The sequence below is a fragment of the Elgaria multicarinata genome, chromosome 5, assembly GCF_023053635.1.
Source record: "Elgaria multicarinata webbii isolate HBS135686 ecotype San Diego chromosome 5, rElgMul1.1.pri, whole genome shotgun sequence".
Lineage (NCBI taxonomy): Eukaryota > Metazoa > Chordata > Lepidosauria > Squamata > Anguidae > Elgaria > Elgaria multicarinata.
This window is the reverse complement of record NC_086175.1, coordinates 90,976,746-90,993,756: the sequence shown is the minus strand read 5'-3', so window position 1 is coordinate 90,993,756 and position 17,011 is coordinate 90,976,746. Positions and strand designations below refer to the sequence as shown.

The window sequence follows — 17,011 nt, the reverse complement described above, 5'->3', positions numbered from 1 at the left end:
ACACACACACACACACACACACACACACACACACACACTCTCTCTCTCTCTCTCTCTTACTTTTTTTTTTAAAACCCAAACGCCAGACTCTAAAGCTATTGTGGAGCAAAAGGAGGAGTGTGTTTCAACCACATTGCCAGCAGGTGGACTCTGAAAGCTCTTCTGGGCTTTGCACTTCCTGTGGAGGCAGCGAGAAGAACAAAGCCAGTGGAGGTGTCTTTTCTCTTCATTGTCCCACTATCTGCTAAATTGTAGCCTCCAGCCTCCCCCACTGCCCTGCAACCTTGGGGTGGGGGAGCAAGATGAAGTGGAGAGGAATAGTTATCGTTGCCATTCTGCAGGCAATCCTGCCAATTACAGGTAAGGCTGGATAGGAAGCTATTTTAAAACTCTTTTTGAAATGGAGGGAAGAAAATGCCATTGCTGAATATACCACATTCTCCTTGTACCAGGAGGGGAGTCTCTGTGTGAGCTTCTACCATGTGTATCCTTCTAGTTACAGACAGTGATGCATTTGTTCAAACCCTGCAGTCCCCAAATGTGTGTTTTAAATAACACCATGCTTTGTAGGCTGGTGTTGAGCAGGGGCTGGCAGAGAAGGCAGACAATTCAGAGGCCCCATGTCTTTGGCCTGTAAGCTCTGCTTTCAAGCCTACTGGCATTTACATACAAAAATGGGCTAAAAGGGCATCTTTGCAACTGTTGCCCACCTGCCAATGGCCTGCTCTGCCCCTGCAATAACCTGAAATGGTGTCCTGCTCATGACGGCCAGGCTACCAGGGGCTCCATTTGCTCTCCTGATGGGAACTGTTAGTGCTGCGCTACCAACTTTATCCGGGAAGAGCTGTTGTGTTCTGAATAGTAAGGCTTTCTTGCATCCAAGGTGGATATTTTCTTCACTTTTCAAAAATATAAGCTGGCAATGGTTGAATGCACAACGTATTCATGAACTGAGCTCTTGGAGGATAAGGGAGCAAAATGGTGGGTCTGTTGCGTATTAATGTAAAGATGGGACAACTAAATAGCCTTGTATGTTTAGGCTTCCATTTTATGAACGTACAGAGCCCACCGAGGATAGTGGGACTTGCGGCCTGGTCTTATGCTTTCATCTGCCCCAACAGATTCTATTTCTAAGATGCAAATATTGGGAAATATCTTGCATACTTAGCATCTCCATGGTTGCAATCCTATGCACACTTACCTAGGAGTAAGCCCATCGATACAGTGGGATGTATGTCTGAGTAAATATGCATAGGATAGTGCTGCAAATGTCCTAATTGTGATGAGTGATACAAATAATCATAGTCATATTGCCTAATTATTTTATTTTAATGAATCACTTAACTTTGGTTTATTTAAATTTCAGTTTCCAAAAGGTTACTGTTTTCTTTTTTATTGTTATTATGAGAGCTAGAAACTTAAAAAAAAATGTCTCACCAATGGGGGTTGCTTTTTATTGCTCTGCTTTCATGATCAAGATAGAATATAAAACAAACGAGCCATATTAAAGGGAATACTCAGTTTACCACTGAGAGGTTATGTTGGATTTCGTGATAAAATTGTGCAAATTGATCACTCTTCAATGCTACTTTGTTTTAATATGACTGATACCTGATTTGCTTGTGAAATGTTGTTTCAACAGCTATGTGCTATTAGGAGACTTATGCATGGCTATGAAACTTTATCCACGTTGTGATTGATTAAATCTTTGCCTTTCCTGACGTTGTGTGTCAGGAAAGGCAAAATGCACATGTGGACATGCACACGGGCACACACTTCAAATATGAACGTGTTAAACCCACTCAACTTTTTTTGGCAGTTAAGCTGTATTCCTTATGAAAACTGATGGAAAACTCTCCAGCCTGCAGGCCAAGGTGATATAGAGTTTTATGAAATGGTCAGTTAATGAGGGTCATGGAGGATATTCAGGAGGCTCCAGAGAGGAGATATTAATAAGGAAGGCCTTAATTTATTTTAATTTGTATATGCATTGGTAATAATGATCTTACAAGGGTGCAAAATATTTTTGAAGTATCAGAATTTGATCCTTCCCTCTGCAGCTGTGACAGGATCCCCACAGGGCTTCAGAGAGCCTTCTTTGTAGTTTGATCCCAGGTGCATGCATACAAGGAGAGCCTGTTCATACCTTTTATATTCTCATACAGCCTTTCTAATCCACTTGGTCATGAATTTAGATGCTCAAGCAACTTGACTGAACAGACTGGGGTGTGGTGGGGCAGGATAGTTATATGGGAGGTGCATACAGGCCTCTCATTCTCCATAACAGCTTGTCATGTTGCTTACACACACCTGCATGCACGTGCTGGAACGAGGAAAAAGAGAACAGGGCTCTGAACCTTATGGGGATCCCCCTGCATTTGGGTTCTGTGGCTGTATATGAAAAGATACTACTTATTGTGTGTATGTACACTGGGTGTAAATAAGCGTCCATAATGCCCAATACAAGCTCTCTTTCTCTCTTTTTAACTCTCACAGTCTTCCATTTTTATCGTTTTATTTTATCTATCATTTTTAAGTAAAAAACTATGCAGTACAAAAGGTAAAATACAAATACTGAAATAAAGCATCAAGAGAAAATGGTTTGCTAAATCTGTAACAAATATATCATAGTCCAAGATTCATGACAATCCGTAACAGTAGGAGAAAGCAAGGTAAAAACAAGAAAATAAAACAGTTCCATCAATAAATAATACAAAATAAATTATATTTTGTCAGGCTAATAATTGGGGATCATTGCCATCTATTTTAAGTAACAAAAGGAGCTAGACTTCCATAAACATTTGTTTTTCTGAGACTCAAAGCTGTTAGTTTCTACTTAGTTTATTCCTTCATGAAAAATATGTCCCCAACTTTTGATAAGGACTTGGTCTCTGGGAGTAAATCTTTGGGACATCAGTTGCTGACTAATATAGCTTTGATCAGCATCAGCACATAAGTAATTGACTATCTTCAGTTCATTGATCATCAAACCCATTTAGTAATGCTGCCACTTGGTCCTCTGGAAGAGAACATAGAATTTTCTATTTAAAGATGGTCTCAGTGGTTGGGGATGAGAGAGAAGAATGTAGTGAAATCTGTGCACCTGATAGGTGCTAAATTGGTATAACCTTTTGGCTTTGCCAAATCCCATCCGTAGTGCTAATCAGGAAGCAAGTTTAAACTTGCATTTATTAATAATGAACATTTAATATAAGCACATCAATATGTGCAAATGAACAATATCCAGTTTTAGTTTAAAAGCAGACTATTAAAAACAGGGCCTGACAAGCAATCCACTGGTTAAATTGAAGCCAGGTGGCAACCTGAAGGAGAAGTGGCAACCTAATATGAAGTATATTTATTCCTCCCTTTGTAGAGAAATTAAATCGTGGCTATTTTTTAGTTCATTTTGGAATGAACATTATTTAGGAGCAAGATACAACAGGCAACTTTTTCATGCAAATAGCACCTGATCAAAAGAGAAAGCAAATTAAGAATTGAAAACAATTCAATGTTGACTTTCATGGCTCTGCTTTTGGGGCATACATTTCACCAATCTATTTACAGACTTCTGAACTCTGCAGTCTTCATAATAGAATAGAAGGAATGTTCTTGCAAGGAAAAATATGTGTTTTCCCCCATCAAATAATTTAGCCGAGATGTTCAGTCAATCTCATTATGTTGATTGACAACACATCCACATATAGAAACCTTACACATCTTTACCATTAGCAGGTCTAACTATAATGATTTTACGATTTTCTTTACTGTAGCAAGGGACTAGATTTTGCTTTCTTTTTGAGGCTTCTCTAAGTCAGGCTATTCAAGATGGTCCCAGTAATCTTGCTGGACTTGTATATGTGACATCCCCAAAATGGGGAGAGAAGTCTCAGGATGATATAGAAAGATTTATTAGCATCTAGGCACCATCACAAGACAATTTTAAAAATAATTTCTGCAGACATTACAACCCCCTGAAAAAGGCCTAAAAAACAAGAGGCTGAAATGCATCGGGCTTTTGTATAATAAACCTTTCCATAGCATCCTGAGACTTCTCCCCCCTTTTTGTGCACATCATGGATGCTCACCCTCCTTGCACCCTTGTATATGTGACACATTTATGTGGCAATTATAGTAAAACAGGGCTGGCCATGCCATTAGGTAGAGTGAGGCAGCTACTTCATGCAGCTGAGCGTCATTAAAAGGCAGAAAATAGTTGGTTATTTAATTTATTATTGTTGTGTTTTTACTGCCAGGGAGAGAGAGAGAGAGAGGCACTTGTGGGGTTTTCCTCTTTGGCTGCCAAAATAACTTGATCTCCCTTGGGTAGCTTCATATTGGGGTGGGGTGCACTTCAGGCCGGAAAATGCCTTGGTCTGGCCCTGGTAGCTAGCACATTTGAGATACAGTTCCTATGTTACACGAGGCATGTGCGAAAGTCATACATGCCATCTGTGGTTCATGTAGACAAATCCAATACTAGTAAACAACACCGTACCCACAACTGCTGGCACCATCCCCATTAGAACTTGTTTTCCAGACTGTGTCCTTTGAAGATCCATCCTTTGATGATAGTTTCTACGTTTGTATGTGTAACCGCCTCTGCCACCTGTATTTCATGCCACTGCTCTAGAAGAACTGACTGCAATAAAAAAAATCAGCTTTGAACGTTTGTTTTTTAAATTACAATGAAACAAATGCATCAATGTCCTAAGGATTCTGAAATAATATTTTTTTCTAAAACATGTCCCAAAGTTGTTCCAATATGTACTTCTATCCAAGAAATAATAGTCTGAAAGTTTCAGTACTAAGAATACAAAAAGGAGCTCCTTCTTGCATGTAGGTGAAGTTTGGTCTCATTCCTGTTCACTGAAATGTTATTAGAAAGATCTTATGAAAATAAGTACACTCTTATCCTTGACTACAGTACAGCTCAAGCAAATCAGGGACCACATTTTGTGAATCTTTTCATAGTCCTTAAAGCCATCCTCTGATTTTGGCTGGAAGGGGAGCTCAAAAGCAAGCAAAAATTATTGTGAAGGATCCCCATTGCTACACTGACTGGCTCAACACTGCTTATTTTTCCAACACTTCACAGCTACCTTAACTAGGTATGATTGCTCCCTGCCCCACACCAATAAGGGGAAAGCAGTAGAGGTTGGTTACGGTTAGGAATATGTAGCTGAAGTTACGGGCTGAGATACAGATTTGAGACTCAAAACCCAAATGCAGTTTCTAGAGCACATTTATTTGGATAGAATGCAGTTTAATTCAATCCAATCCATTCACACTGACCACATTCATTTAAATAGTTACCCTGTTGGATCAATAGAGCCTGAGGACCAGTCAGGTTATACATGCACAAACAGGAGGTGTGCAGTGAGCAGCTGCTTCATTGGTGTTTTGGTCTTCCTCAGAGTTCTGTTGATTTTAGGGGTGTCTTAAATACTCTTTCCCCCAAGTCTTTGCACAATGTGAAAAAAAAAGCCTGTTGACTACGTATCCTGGTTGTAATGTGGATTTTCTTCTGGTCACTCTCCTGTTTGATGCTAAAGGACATTGCCTTTTCCTTAGAAGCCTTGAACACCACTTCACCTGCTGCCAACATTCATGAACTATAGGACATTTGCCTTAAGGGGGTTATCTTGGAGGTTTCTTCGTTCAACATTTCCCCCAAACTCAGCTAATTGCATGCATCTTGTTGTTCATGTTTCCCGGTCAGCTTTACATGTACACACACTCTATCCACCCCCACCCCAGTTCTTCAGCCTTTTGTGCACATTCCTTCTGGTAACTTTCCTTCATTCAGAACTCAGGAACCCTTTCACCCAATAAAGGAGGGGGGGCCATTATATGATTTTATGTGACATCATAAAATCATATGATTTTTTGCCTCCCCACCCCTATTTATAATGAAGGCAAAGCTGTACCCTCAGTGACATCATTATGAAGGCAAGTCTCATTAATGACACTGTTACATTACCTGCATAATCCCTGATTGGCTGGGCCCACTCGGGGACGATGAAAATCCTAAGGAAACAGATACTGTTAAGGGCTTTTCAGGGAACACCTTGGAACAATCCCACCCATAACCCCCCTATCATTTTTAAAAAGTTTGTGGGTGAAAATTCATCATAGTACTTCTTTTTAAAATTAAATGCATACCTTCAGCCTCTATTGTCCTGCATTTTGACACACTGGAAAAATTCTTTACATTATCCAAGATGAAATAGAATCTAATGTTATGCATTGTGTATGTGTGTCGGGGGTGTGGTTCAATACTGTGTGACTCTTGGCCACTCAATAAAAAAAGATCCTGAATAATAGTGCACAATTATAGGGACCTGTGAATATTCGTAGGGATTGTTTACTGTGCCAATTGACAAATTTATTTTTCCCATAAAATTCTTCAAATTAACACCATTTCCCCTCCCTTTGTTATTCTTTGTGTTGTAACAAAGCAGCCCAGCTTGGTCACTGAAGGAATTTGAGGTAGGTTTAGGGATTTGTCTTAGAGGGTGTACACCAGAACGTGTCGTGTCAGGCCAACCCTCCTCCCTGCATTCACTTTCCTGCTCTAATAGAAAATGGTTGGCACCTGTGCACCAGCCTCTCCTTTGGGGGACTCCAGGCTTCTTGAACACAGTGGAGGAAGGAAGTGAGGGACTTCTGACTCGACCCTCCCCATACACACACACACACACACACACACACACACACACTTTTTCTACCCTCCTTGACCCCAGTCTTAGGTTTCTTCCTAATCCACATGTAGATATTCTGAATCACAAACAACCATATACACATCACAGTACACTATTCCCGCTTCCCATATCAATTGAATTGTTTCTTTTGCTTGATTTGTTAGGAGATATGCTGAAGTGCTTTGTTGAATTTACTTGATTCTAGAGTATCCAGACAACTCTCGGCTGATGCTTATCACAAATTTTAAGCACTCATTACTTCTGCACAACGTAATCCTGTTCTAGGAGTAAATATGCTAATATTTAATCCCCTGTATGCCAGAATTGTAGATCTATACCACAAAGAAAATTATAGTTTACGTGTAGATTTTAGAAATGCTCTCAAGTTCTGCTTTTCATTGCCAGAGGTCCTGCTTCGATTATTCTCCCTTCCCTATTTGCAAATGTGGGTGTAGATAAAATAATCTGAAGGAGACTTGCAGTGCAATCCTTTACATGTCTGTTCAGGCATAAACCCCATTGAATTTGGTGGGATTTACTCCCAAGTAAGTGTGCACAGGATTGTGCACAGCCTTACAGTATTTGTGCACTTCTTGTACACAGTGATTTGTTTAGTAATCTGTGCCAGGCACTAAACCAGCGTCAGTAGATCAGACAAAATGGGGCAAATGTGAAATCACCCATTAAAGTGCCAATTGCCGTGCTTCTGCTTGTTTCCCTGGTTGTCAGTGTAAACTAGTAGATGTTTTTTATTCAGAGATTTGCAAATTCCCAAGGAGTGAAGTAACAGTTTGTTTTCCTTGACTATATCCAGGCCAGAATATGGGCCTAGTAATGGAAAAAGAGTAAGAATATAAGCCACATATATAAATGTTAACACTCATTTCTATTTGTGTGGCTATTGCTTGGGTGATCTAAGTTTCGATTATTATTATTTTTAAAAGTTGCATATATCCATAGTTTAAAAACATCATTTCAGGAAAATGAAAATTGAAATTACCCAACAGTTACGAATTGTATATGTGGAATTTTAAGAGGCTGAAGCAAAGGGAACGATATGAAATATTTCTAGCATATACCATATGTTCTTTACTTTAGAGTGTCATAGGTGAAGCAGATAAAAAGCTCCATGAGATGAGCGTTTTACTGCATGCTCGTTACTGGGCACTTGTGAATTACTCACATGACGTTGTCGGCCTCTCGCCCGTCTTCCGCCCCTTCTGGTCATTATTACACTGCTAAAAAAAACCTCATTAAGTCCCGTAGCTGCTCTCTCCTACCGGACTGAATGGGGCTAATTACTTCCTGTTTTCAGGAAGCGATGTGGGAGCGGTGACAGAAGAAGCAACGGGAACCGCACATTTGACTAAACGTGGCGGAGCTTAAAGTATATATAATGCATATATTTTAAATGGAAAAGGATTGAGCTTAATAAGACAATTTGGTTTGTGTATAGACATGTGTATATGCTGAAGTGCTTTCCCCATTTTATGTATAGGCTTCTCTTGAAAGTTATGTTAGGACCTCTCCATTACTTTCCTTCAATGGTAGCTTCGGCTCTATGTTTCAAACAGATGGCCAGTTTTGTTACTTAAATCTAGTTTTATTTCGGTTTGCATACTTTTGCTGTTGTTACCTCAGGAATGGAAATTTATTTGAATTGTGAGAGTGTCTATGAGATACAGTTGCATCAAAGATTGAAAGCTGCTTTATACTTTGATTGATGTTGCCTCTGAGTTGCTTGTGTGCTCCTTGGATAACATGTGAAGCTCACGTGGTATGTTTGCACAACATGCAAGCAGTGCCCACCATGCGGAGGTGTTTCATCTATGCTCACAGTTTGGCAGAGCCACATGAAGAAACTTTATGCATTATCAGAGTGGGAGCAGCTTCTCTAAGTAACTGGTAAACAGCTTGAAGTGTGATCAGGTAGGAGAAATACCTCTCTTAGGTTTCTGAAATACAAAACAAAGGGTTCCCAGTACAATGGGATCCCTACTTACCTGTACAATGTGGCAAAAGGAGGTGTAAAACGAACGTGTAAACATTTTTAAAATAGATTCAAATATTGTGAGAGGTATGGCTATATAAAGCCATGTTTTTCTTAAGGGGTCCCCCTCTTTTTTCCTTCAGGAAGGTATGAGTCAGGGATGAGCAAACGGGGAGCCCATAAAACTGCCATGCCATTGGTCAATGTGTTTATCATGTGGCTGGTGTTTAAAGTTGTAATGTCAGATGTGCTGAGCCTCATGCCTGCCTGGAAGTCCTGCCTATTCTAGTAATCTTAGATATGCAGAGTTAGTTATGGTTATGCAATGGAAACTTATTCTGCACATTTATTTATTTATTTATTTATTGCATTTCTATACCGCCCAATAGCTGAATGGTCAAGGTGGAATCCTGACATTTTATAATCTGTTCTAGAACTAAGATTTAACTCAAATTAATCTCTGACTGGTCTATGACTCATGGCTTCATCAGGCTGGGTTGATACTTGCTGTTTAAAACTTTTGAACTGGAAAACATAAGTCAACTGGACCCAGTATAGCAAAATATCCTAGCACAGCTTTCCTTAACCTGGAGGGTATCTACATGGAGTTTTTTACTCCGGTTCTACTCCACCCTCAAGTCGATTGTGTGAGATGACACTTACCCTCCCTGTAGCTAACACAACATTTCTTGCTCTAAATCTGTTTCCCCCCCCTGCAAAAAAAACTTCATTTTGTGATGGATTTTCCCGTTACTGCAGATTCAGTGCAGTTTGGGAGTCTTGACTAGGGTGAACATATGAAAAGGAGGACAGGGCTCCTGTATCTTTAACAGTTGCATAGAAAAGGGAATTTCAGCAGGTGTTATTTGTATGCATGTAGCACCTGGTGAAATTCCCTCTTCAACACAATAATTAAAGCTGCAGAGCCCTGTTCTTTTCGTGTACATAGTGTGCATATATACACCAGTTGCTAGGGAACATGGTTGCTGTTGCAATGTTGCTTTCATGTCCTTCTTATAGGTTTCCCATGGGAAGCTGGTTGGCCACTGTGTGGACAGAATGCTGGACTAGGTGGACCCTTCGCCTGATCCAGCACAGCTCTTGTTATGCTCTAATGTGTATGTGGTTCTCTCCCCCCCCCCCCCCCGACCTTCCCTTTTATCCCCACAACAGCTAGGAGCTAGCGTTAGTGTCTGGTCCAAGGTCACTCACTGAGCTTCATGTGTGATATGGAATCTTTAACTCTGGTCTCTCCTGTGCTAGTTTGACACTATACCCATGAGAGCACACTCGTTCTTCATAATGCCATAAGCATTAGGATCAAGTTGGTCTCAAACTGGCAAATTTAAGTTTGCATATATTCAATTAGAAGAGTGTCTGTAAATGAGTGACCTCTTTCCTTGACAGGAGTGGCTGATGGCAGAATACACCGTAACTGTGATGTTTTCCATTTAATTTGGTGTGGCAAACAGTAAGCACAGCAGAAATGTTCCTCCTCACAGACAGTTCACAAAAGGGATACTATTTGAGTTTTTCATGTGTAGTCTGTGGTAGGCATGTGCTCTGCTCTGATTAGAAGCGCAGAAGCAGGAGCGAATTGGCCTGTCCGCCTTGCCCAGAGGCGGAGTAGAAGCGGACCGCAGACCCCTAGAAGCAAGGCGAAGAGAAGCGCCCATTTTCGGAGCGCTCCGGTTTCCACGGTCCGGTCCGATCGCCATCTTGAAACATTTCGCCCATAGGATTGCATTGTGGAAAAGAAAGGGGGATAACTGTGTTGTTTTTGAAGCTATCATTCTGAAAATTCTTGTGCTCAGAGAGTCGTGGATGGGGGTCATTTTGAGACTACTCTCAGCTCTCTGCGTGGTGTGGGTCGCGCGCTAGAATTTTTTTAAAAACCGGTGGGAAATACCTTTTTCGAAGGGCTGAGGGGCAGAGTCAACTCCGGTCATGATCACATGATCCCAAAGTTGGAGGAGGGGATAGGCAAAACGGGTAACTTGGGATTCTGGGAAACTTCTCTTTCTTAGTCTGAACGGACTTTTCCCAGTGTTTTTTAAAACAGTAGCCCCACCAAATGCACAAACACAACCTGAAATCATATACTAAGCCAATAATAAGAGAGCACTGCTACCCACCCTAACTTTGGGGAACAACTGAAAAGATGTGGTGCAAGGGGATGAGCTCCCCTAGGGCATGCCATGTGGACGTGCCCCCACTCTCTCCTGTACTTGGGGCTATCACAGTCCTCCAAAGAGAGTAACCCGGTGGAGCAATGCCTATCATGAGTTGAAGTGAGCGTTTACTTCTTAGTGGTGGAGCAATGTCTTTCATGAGTTGAACTGACAGCGTAGCTTCTTAAAAGACTGGTCACTAGGACCAGTCAAATTGGCAGCTGCTTCCCCCTCCCCCGGGCACGTCCCCCTATTACTGGTAAAAGATAGATATAGCCTTTTTTTAAAAGTTCTTGTTTATTCAGCAACACTGCTGCTTTTAATTCCACCCCTCCTTTGTTTATTTATTTATTTATTTATTTATTCCATTTTATATGCATTACTGGCTTATCCTTGGCTCACTTCCTTATGCCCCCAGAAATGTCTGCTGCCTGCCTGCCTTCCCTCCCTCCTCCCCTGCCCGCCTCGCAGGGATGTTGTGTGTGTCTGGCTTTGACTCAGGGGAGAAGTCCTTCCTGCGCTCAAGTTAGACTTTTGGAAGTTCTAAATCCATTTTTCAAGTGTGGAAGATTTCATAGGTTTATCTCTACTCCCCAATTCATGGCATGTTGGGATTTCCTTTGAAATGGCCCCATTGAGATGTCTGCAGGTTTAAGCCCCGCCAAAAATCAGGTGCCTTGATGGGACTGCCTTGAGTCTTGGCGTGCGTGTATCCCTGGATAAGATTTCATGGTGGCGAGTTTGAGATTTTTAATGTGCAAATTGACGGAGCTATGGAAAGGGGTGTGAATGGGGTGCCCGATTTTCATAAATTCCCCAAAAATCAGGGGATGATGGGACTGCCTTGAGTCTTGGCGTGCGTATGTATCCCTGGACAAGCTATCATGGTGGCGAGTTTGAGATTTTTAACGTGCAAATTGACGGAGCTATGGAAAGGGGTGTGAATGGGGTGCCCGATTTTCATAAATTCCCCAAAAATCAGGGGATGATGGGACTGCCTTGAGTCTTGGTGTGCGTATGTATCCCTGGATAAGCTTTCATGGTGGTGAGTTTGAGATTTTTAACGTGCAAATTGACGGAGCTATGGAAAGGGGTGTGAATGGGGTGTTGGATTTTCATAAATTCCCCAAAAATCAGGGGATGATGGGACTGCCTTGAGTCTTGGCGTGTGTATGTATCCCTGGACAAGCTATCATGGTGGCGAGTTTGAGATTTTTAACGTGCAAATTGACGGAGCTATGGAAAGGGGTGTGAATGGGGTGCCCGATTTTCATAAATTCCCCAAAAATCAGGGGATGATGGGACTGCCTTGAGTCTTGGCATACGTATGTATCCCTGGATAAGCTTTCATGGTGGCGAGTTTGAGATTTTTAACGTGCAAATTGACGGAGCTATGGAAAGGGGTGTGAATGGGGTGCCCGATTTTCATAAATTCCCCAAAAATCAGGGGATGATGGGATTGCCTTGAGTTTTGGCGTGCGTGTGTATACCCCCATGAGGTGTCATGGTGCCAAACTTGAGGTTTCTAACTTTCACAGAAAAAAAGTTGTATACTTTTTTAGCTTAATGCAAGCCTATGGGGGGGACGGAGCTCCGATCCGGATCCGGAGCTCCGAGCGGAGCAGAGCGGACATGGGCGGAGCGGGGGCGGGGCGGAGCAGGCCGATCCACAAATCGCGGATCTGGAAGAGAAGCGGAGCGGGGGGTCCGTGCACACCCCTAGTCTGTGACATTATTTGACATGGGTTTTTTGTTGTTGTTGCATATTTAAGGTTACTTAATATGAATGCATTACCATTTAGCATACTTCTCAAGATTATTAAGGAGCGGGAAAGCTATAAATGGTATTTACATTTCACAGCTTGTTGTATATGAAGTTGTGATGTTTAAATCTGCACTAGTAATTTTTAATATGTAGAACCAAGAGTTGGTAGCTATTCCTAGACATAGTACACATGACAGTAATGACTACTCTTTGACAATATATATTGTGTATGTGCCCCCCCCGACCTGGATTGGGACTGCAGTGGGGGTGGGGGAGGGTTAAAGTCCTACCTTGTTCCCATGCTAGGGTTCTAGTCCAGATTGGGCCTCTTGCACTTACCTTAGAGCCTAAAGAAATAAAGGTGTAGCTGCTAGCTATGTCTTTAAAGTATATGAGCTTTGGGTCCAGTTTAACTGAAATATAAGGGATTTGATCTTCTTTATGCGTTTGCATTGTTCTAGCCCTCTTTGGTTGTGTAAAAATTAGGCTTAGGCTACAGAGAAAATTCTTAATTACTCATCTATAGAAACCAGCGATAACCTTTCTCGCCTATAGAAGAGCCCTCGCACCTGGCACTGACACAAACCGCATGTGCCCATGTGGAGATGGCAGTATCGAAACAGTAGCTCATGTATTATTATTTTGTACTTTTTACAGAGACTTGAAGAAAGAGGTGATCACTCCACTACTATTCCAGGGCAGTCAGTTATTGCTTCTGTGTCTTTCCTTCTTGCAGACCAAAATAAGCAGGTGACAGCAAAACCTGCAAAAATTTTAGCAGGTGCTATCAAAATAAGATCTACCATTTTATCAGTCTTAATTTCTCGCACCTCATTTGACTGAACAGAAGTTTATTTGTTCTATTTACTTATTCTTATTTTATGTATAAAGACTTATATTAATTCTGGAATTTGTATTTAATGTAATTTTTTAGAATGCAATTTGGGTAATTTTGGTCAAGTACAATCTTGCTTTTATTTTTTTGTACATTTCATTTCAAATGCTAAGGCCTGTGGCTCATGCAAATAAAGGAATTCATTCATTCATTCATTCAGCATTTCAACCAGTATCACAAAGCTGTCAAGGGAGCATTGGGAAAATGAGCAGCAAAACATTAATTGCAGGTGTGGTGGTACAGATAGGTAATTTTAGATGCTGGACTTAATTGTCTTATGAGGGACCCCTTAGACCACCATGTGTATTACTTCAGATGTGAAGCATGCAACTAACATCCTCTTCTCACCTGTCATCTCATGCTATACATTCCTTCTATGTTAGAACAACAACATGGTCTGCCTGATTTAAAAAGAAGTACTCTGAACATGTGCAGTTTTGTATTTTAAAACTCACTTAAATCATAGCATCATAATGTAAAGCAGTAGAGAAATGAGTACATACCACCCAGTGGGGGAGGAGCAGGGAAAACATGCCCTAACATGAAGGAGCTCGTTTGCATATAGTGTTGTGCATGCAACAGTCTCTTGCTGCAGAAGGAGGAGCTGAACTTTGACATGGTTAGTGTTGGAAGTGGTTCCTGTTTTGGGCCTGCTGAATCAGCTCTCTTTGCAGTGCACCCCAGTTCCTGTTTGCTGCCACCTACCATCCACCTTATTGCATGCCTGGAGGATCCCTATTCATTCACTGTCTCCTGGGCTTGTAAATAAGGCTAAAGGACACAGGCTTCCATCGGCCTACCTAGACCTTGGGAGGGAGATGTGTTAATCAAAAGGTTGTTTTCTATGTTCCATTTTTGTTGCTTGTTGTCAAACTGAATAAATACCAGTACTTATACCTCAGGTGTGTGGGTGAGGTTGCTACTCAGACATCTCTAAATTGGTGTCCCAGGTTTCCTGGGTGGGGGCTTGAGCCTGAGCTAACCTTAAGGGAAAAACAAACAACCCCTAGACATAGAACCCGGCCCTGGGTACCGACCCAAGGGTTACATTTGTGGGGGCTCGTCCGGGATCGATCTTTAATTGGTGAGGTAGGTCTGAGTAGTTCCTCCCTCACTCCACACTGGTAAATTAGACATTTACCCAGTATATAGTGTATAACCAGTAATTTAAAGGTGTGGCTGTGCAGTTTCTAGAAGACTGGTGTAAGGGCCTGAATATTGATCCCTTAAAAGCAATATTGGTCACCCAAATAGCTGAGGGTTGTGATGAGGATGTTATTAAAGAAAAAGTGCGTGATGTTGAAGCTCTGAGTCACTGCCAGGTGCGAGGGCTCTTCTATAGGCAAGAAGACAAGGCTTATGCTGCCTTCGTTGAAGTGCAAGTGGCAGTGGGAACATTAGAGATTCCCCACACGATTTCTACTAGCTATGGAGAATGGAAGCTTGTAATCTACAGGACTTTCCCCCCCAACCAAGATGTGGAATTTCTCAAGAAACTTAAGGATTTCCTAGAACGTGAGGGGAAGAGCATTCCTGATGTGGAAGGACTGTTACAGCCGCCTACGCTAACAACTGCCACAGAAGCCACTGCTTCCACCACTGCTGTGATAGAAGCCATGGGGAAGATGTTGGGGAAAGTTTTGCAGCCTCACCCTGAAGCTACTCCCTACAGAAGGCTGAGGATCTTTTCTGGCAGAAACCCTCCAGGGCCTGGGGAGGAAGAATATGGAGCCTGGATCCAGCATGTTAAAGTAATGATGCAAGATTGGCAGGTACCAGAGGCTGAGAGGAGAAGGCGTTTAACGGAGAGCTTGAGAGGGCCTGCTTTGGATGATGTACACAGCTTGATGACAACTGACCCACCGGTTGATGTTCAGGCATGTTTAGATGCCCTGGAGTATACATTTGGGAGTATGGAGAGTGCTAAGGACCTTTTGTGTAGATTTCACACCACTATGCAGAAGGAAGGGGAGAAGCTGTCTGTATATGTGCAGCGATTAGAGAAAATACTACAGCAACTAGTCCGAAAGGGTGGACTGACCCCAGGACAGATGGATAAGGAAAGAGTTGCTCAAGTACTGAAAGGGACCCTCTATGACGAACTGTTATTAGTAAATATCCGCATGAGGGAGCAACAAGAAAAGCCTCCATTTTCCCAGCTGATGAAGGAAATTCGAGAGGAAGAAGAAAAACAGGCTATTAAAGCAGCTTGTAGGAGAAAGGGACCCACCCGATCGGCATCCTCACCATCAGCAGTATCATTTCCAACCAGGGCAAATGAACCCCCTGCTGAACTGGATGAACCAGTGGCTGTATTCCAAAGTGTGGAAAGAAGCAGTGGTCTCAAAGTCCAAAAGGGAACCCAAAGGAGAGATTTGCAGGGGCCTAAACCTGCACCACCTGCTACACCTCAGGGAAGAGGAGGAAAGACATTTTTTTGTTTTAAGTGTGGAAATGATGGCCATATAGCTATCAGGTGTCGAAATGAGGAAAACTCTACTCTGGTTCTGCAGCGACTCCGTGGTACCTGGGAAAACCAGGGAAACGAGAACTAGGCCTGGAGGGGGGGTCACTCAGGCCTAAGAGAAGTTACGGCTCCACACCAAATGACAAAGAAACCAACTCCCCTATGCTTTACTCTGGCCTTCCAGTTGGGTTGGTGGGACCATGTTCAGAAGTCCAGGTGAAGATTGAAAATGCAGCCTGTCGAGCTGTGCTTGACAGTGGGTCTCAAGTCACTATCCTTTTCCAGTCTACTTATGAGAAGGTAACACCCCACTTGCAGATACAACCCCTAACGGGACTTGACTTATGGGGTCTCAGTGAGTCAAACTCAGTGAGTCAATCTGGGCTACATCATCATTCAGCTTGAGTTTCCTGAGGAAGTTGTGGGGGTCAGAGAGGTGTTACACACCATGGCCTTAGTTTGCCCAGATCCAAAAGGGTTTGCCACCCCACCTGTGATTATTGGAACTAACCCATCTGTTTAAAGTTCTGGCTCACTATTGCCAAAAGAAAGCTGGGGATAAATTCTTGGACACGCTGAAAATGCATTCACTGTGTGCTGCAGCTTACCGACACATCACTCAGAGTGGTGTGGAACACGAGCAGCCCTTGGGGACTCTGCAGTATGAGGGGAAACATCCTGTCACCATCCCAGCAGGAACTAAAAAGCAGTTTTGGGTGCGTGCATCCATCCCACCTGCTGCAAGAAGACCCATCCTGTTAGAGCAACCACAGGATCCGGGCCTGCCAGATGGGTTGATGGTGTTGGCCGGGCTCATTGAGGTGCCCAAGGGTGATTCTCCTAGAGTTGCCATGAGAATTGCAAATGTGACAACCCATGACATTTCAGTGAGACCAAACCAGAAGATGGCTGATCTTTTTGAATCAACAGTGGTAGAAACTAGCAGATCCCCACAACCGGGATCTGTGGTGGACCCAGAATGAATTGACTTTGGTGACTCACCCATTCCTGAAGAATGG

The 17,011-nt window shown here is 42.4% G+C and overlaps 1 protein-coding gene across 1 annotated transcript in view; it reads left to right on the top strand.

The window, feature by feature from the left end:
• The first annotated feature begins 206 nt into the window (after nt 1-206).
• The window catches only part of CD247 (CD247 molecule), a 70,705-nt gene continuing 53,900 nt past the window's right edge, over nt 207-17,011 (top strand). Inside the window, exon 1 of the mRNA XM_063126802.1 lies at nt 207-360. Coding sequence (XP_062982872.1) covers nt 303-360 — 58 coding nt within the window. The 5' untranslated portion in view covers nt 207-302. The remainder of the gene's footprint in view (nt 361-17,011) is intronic.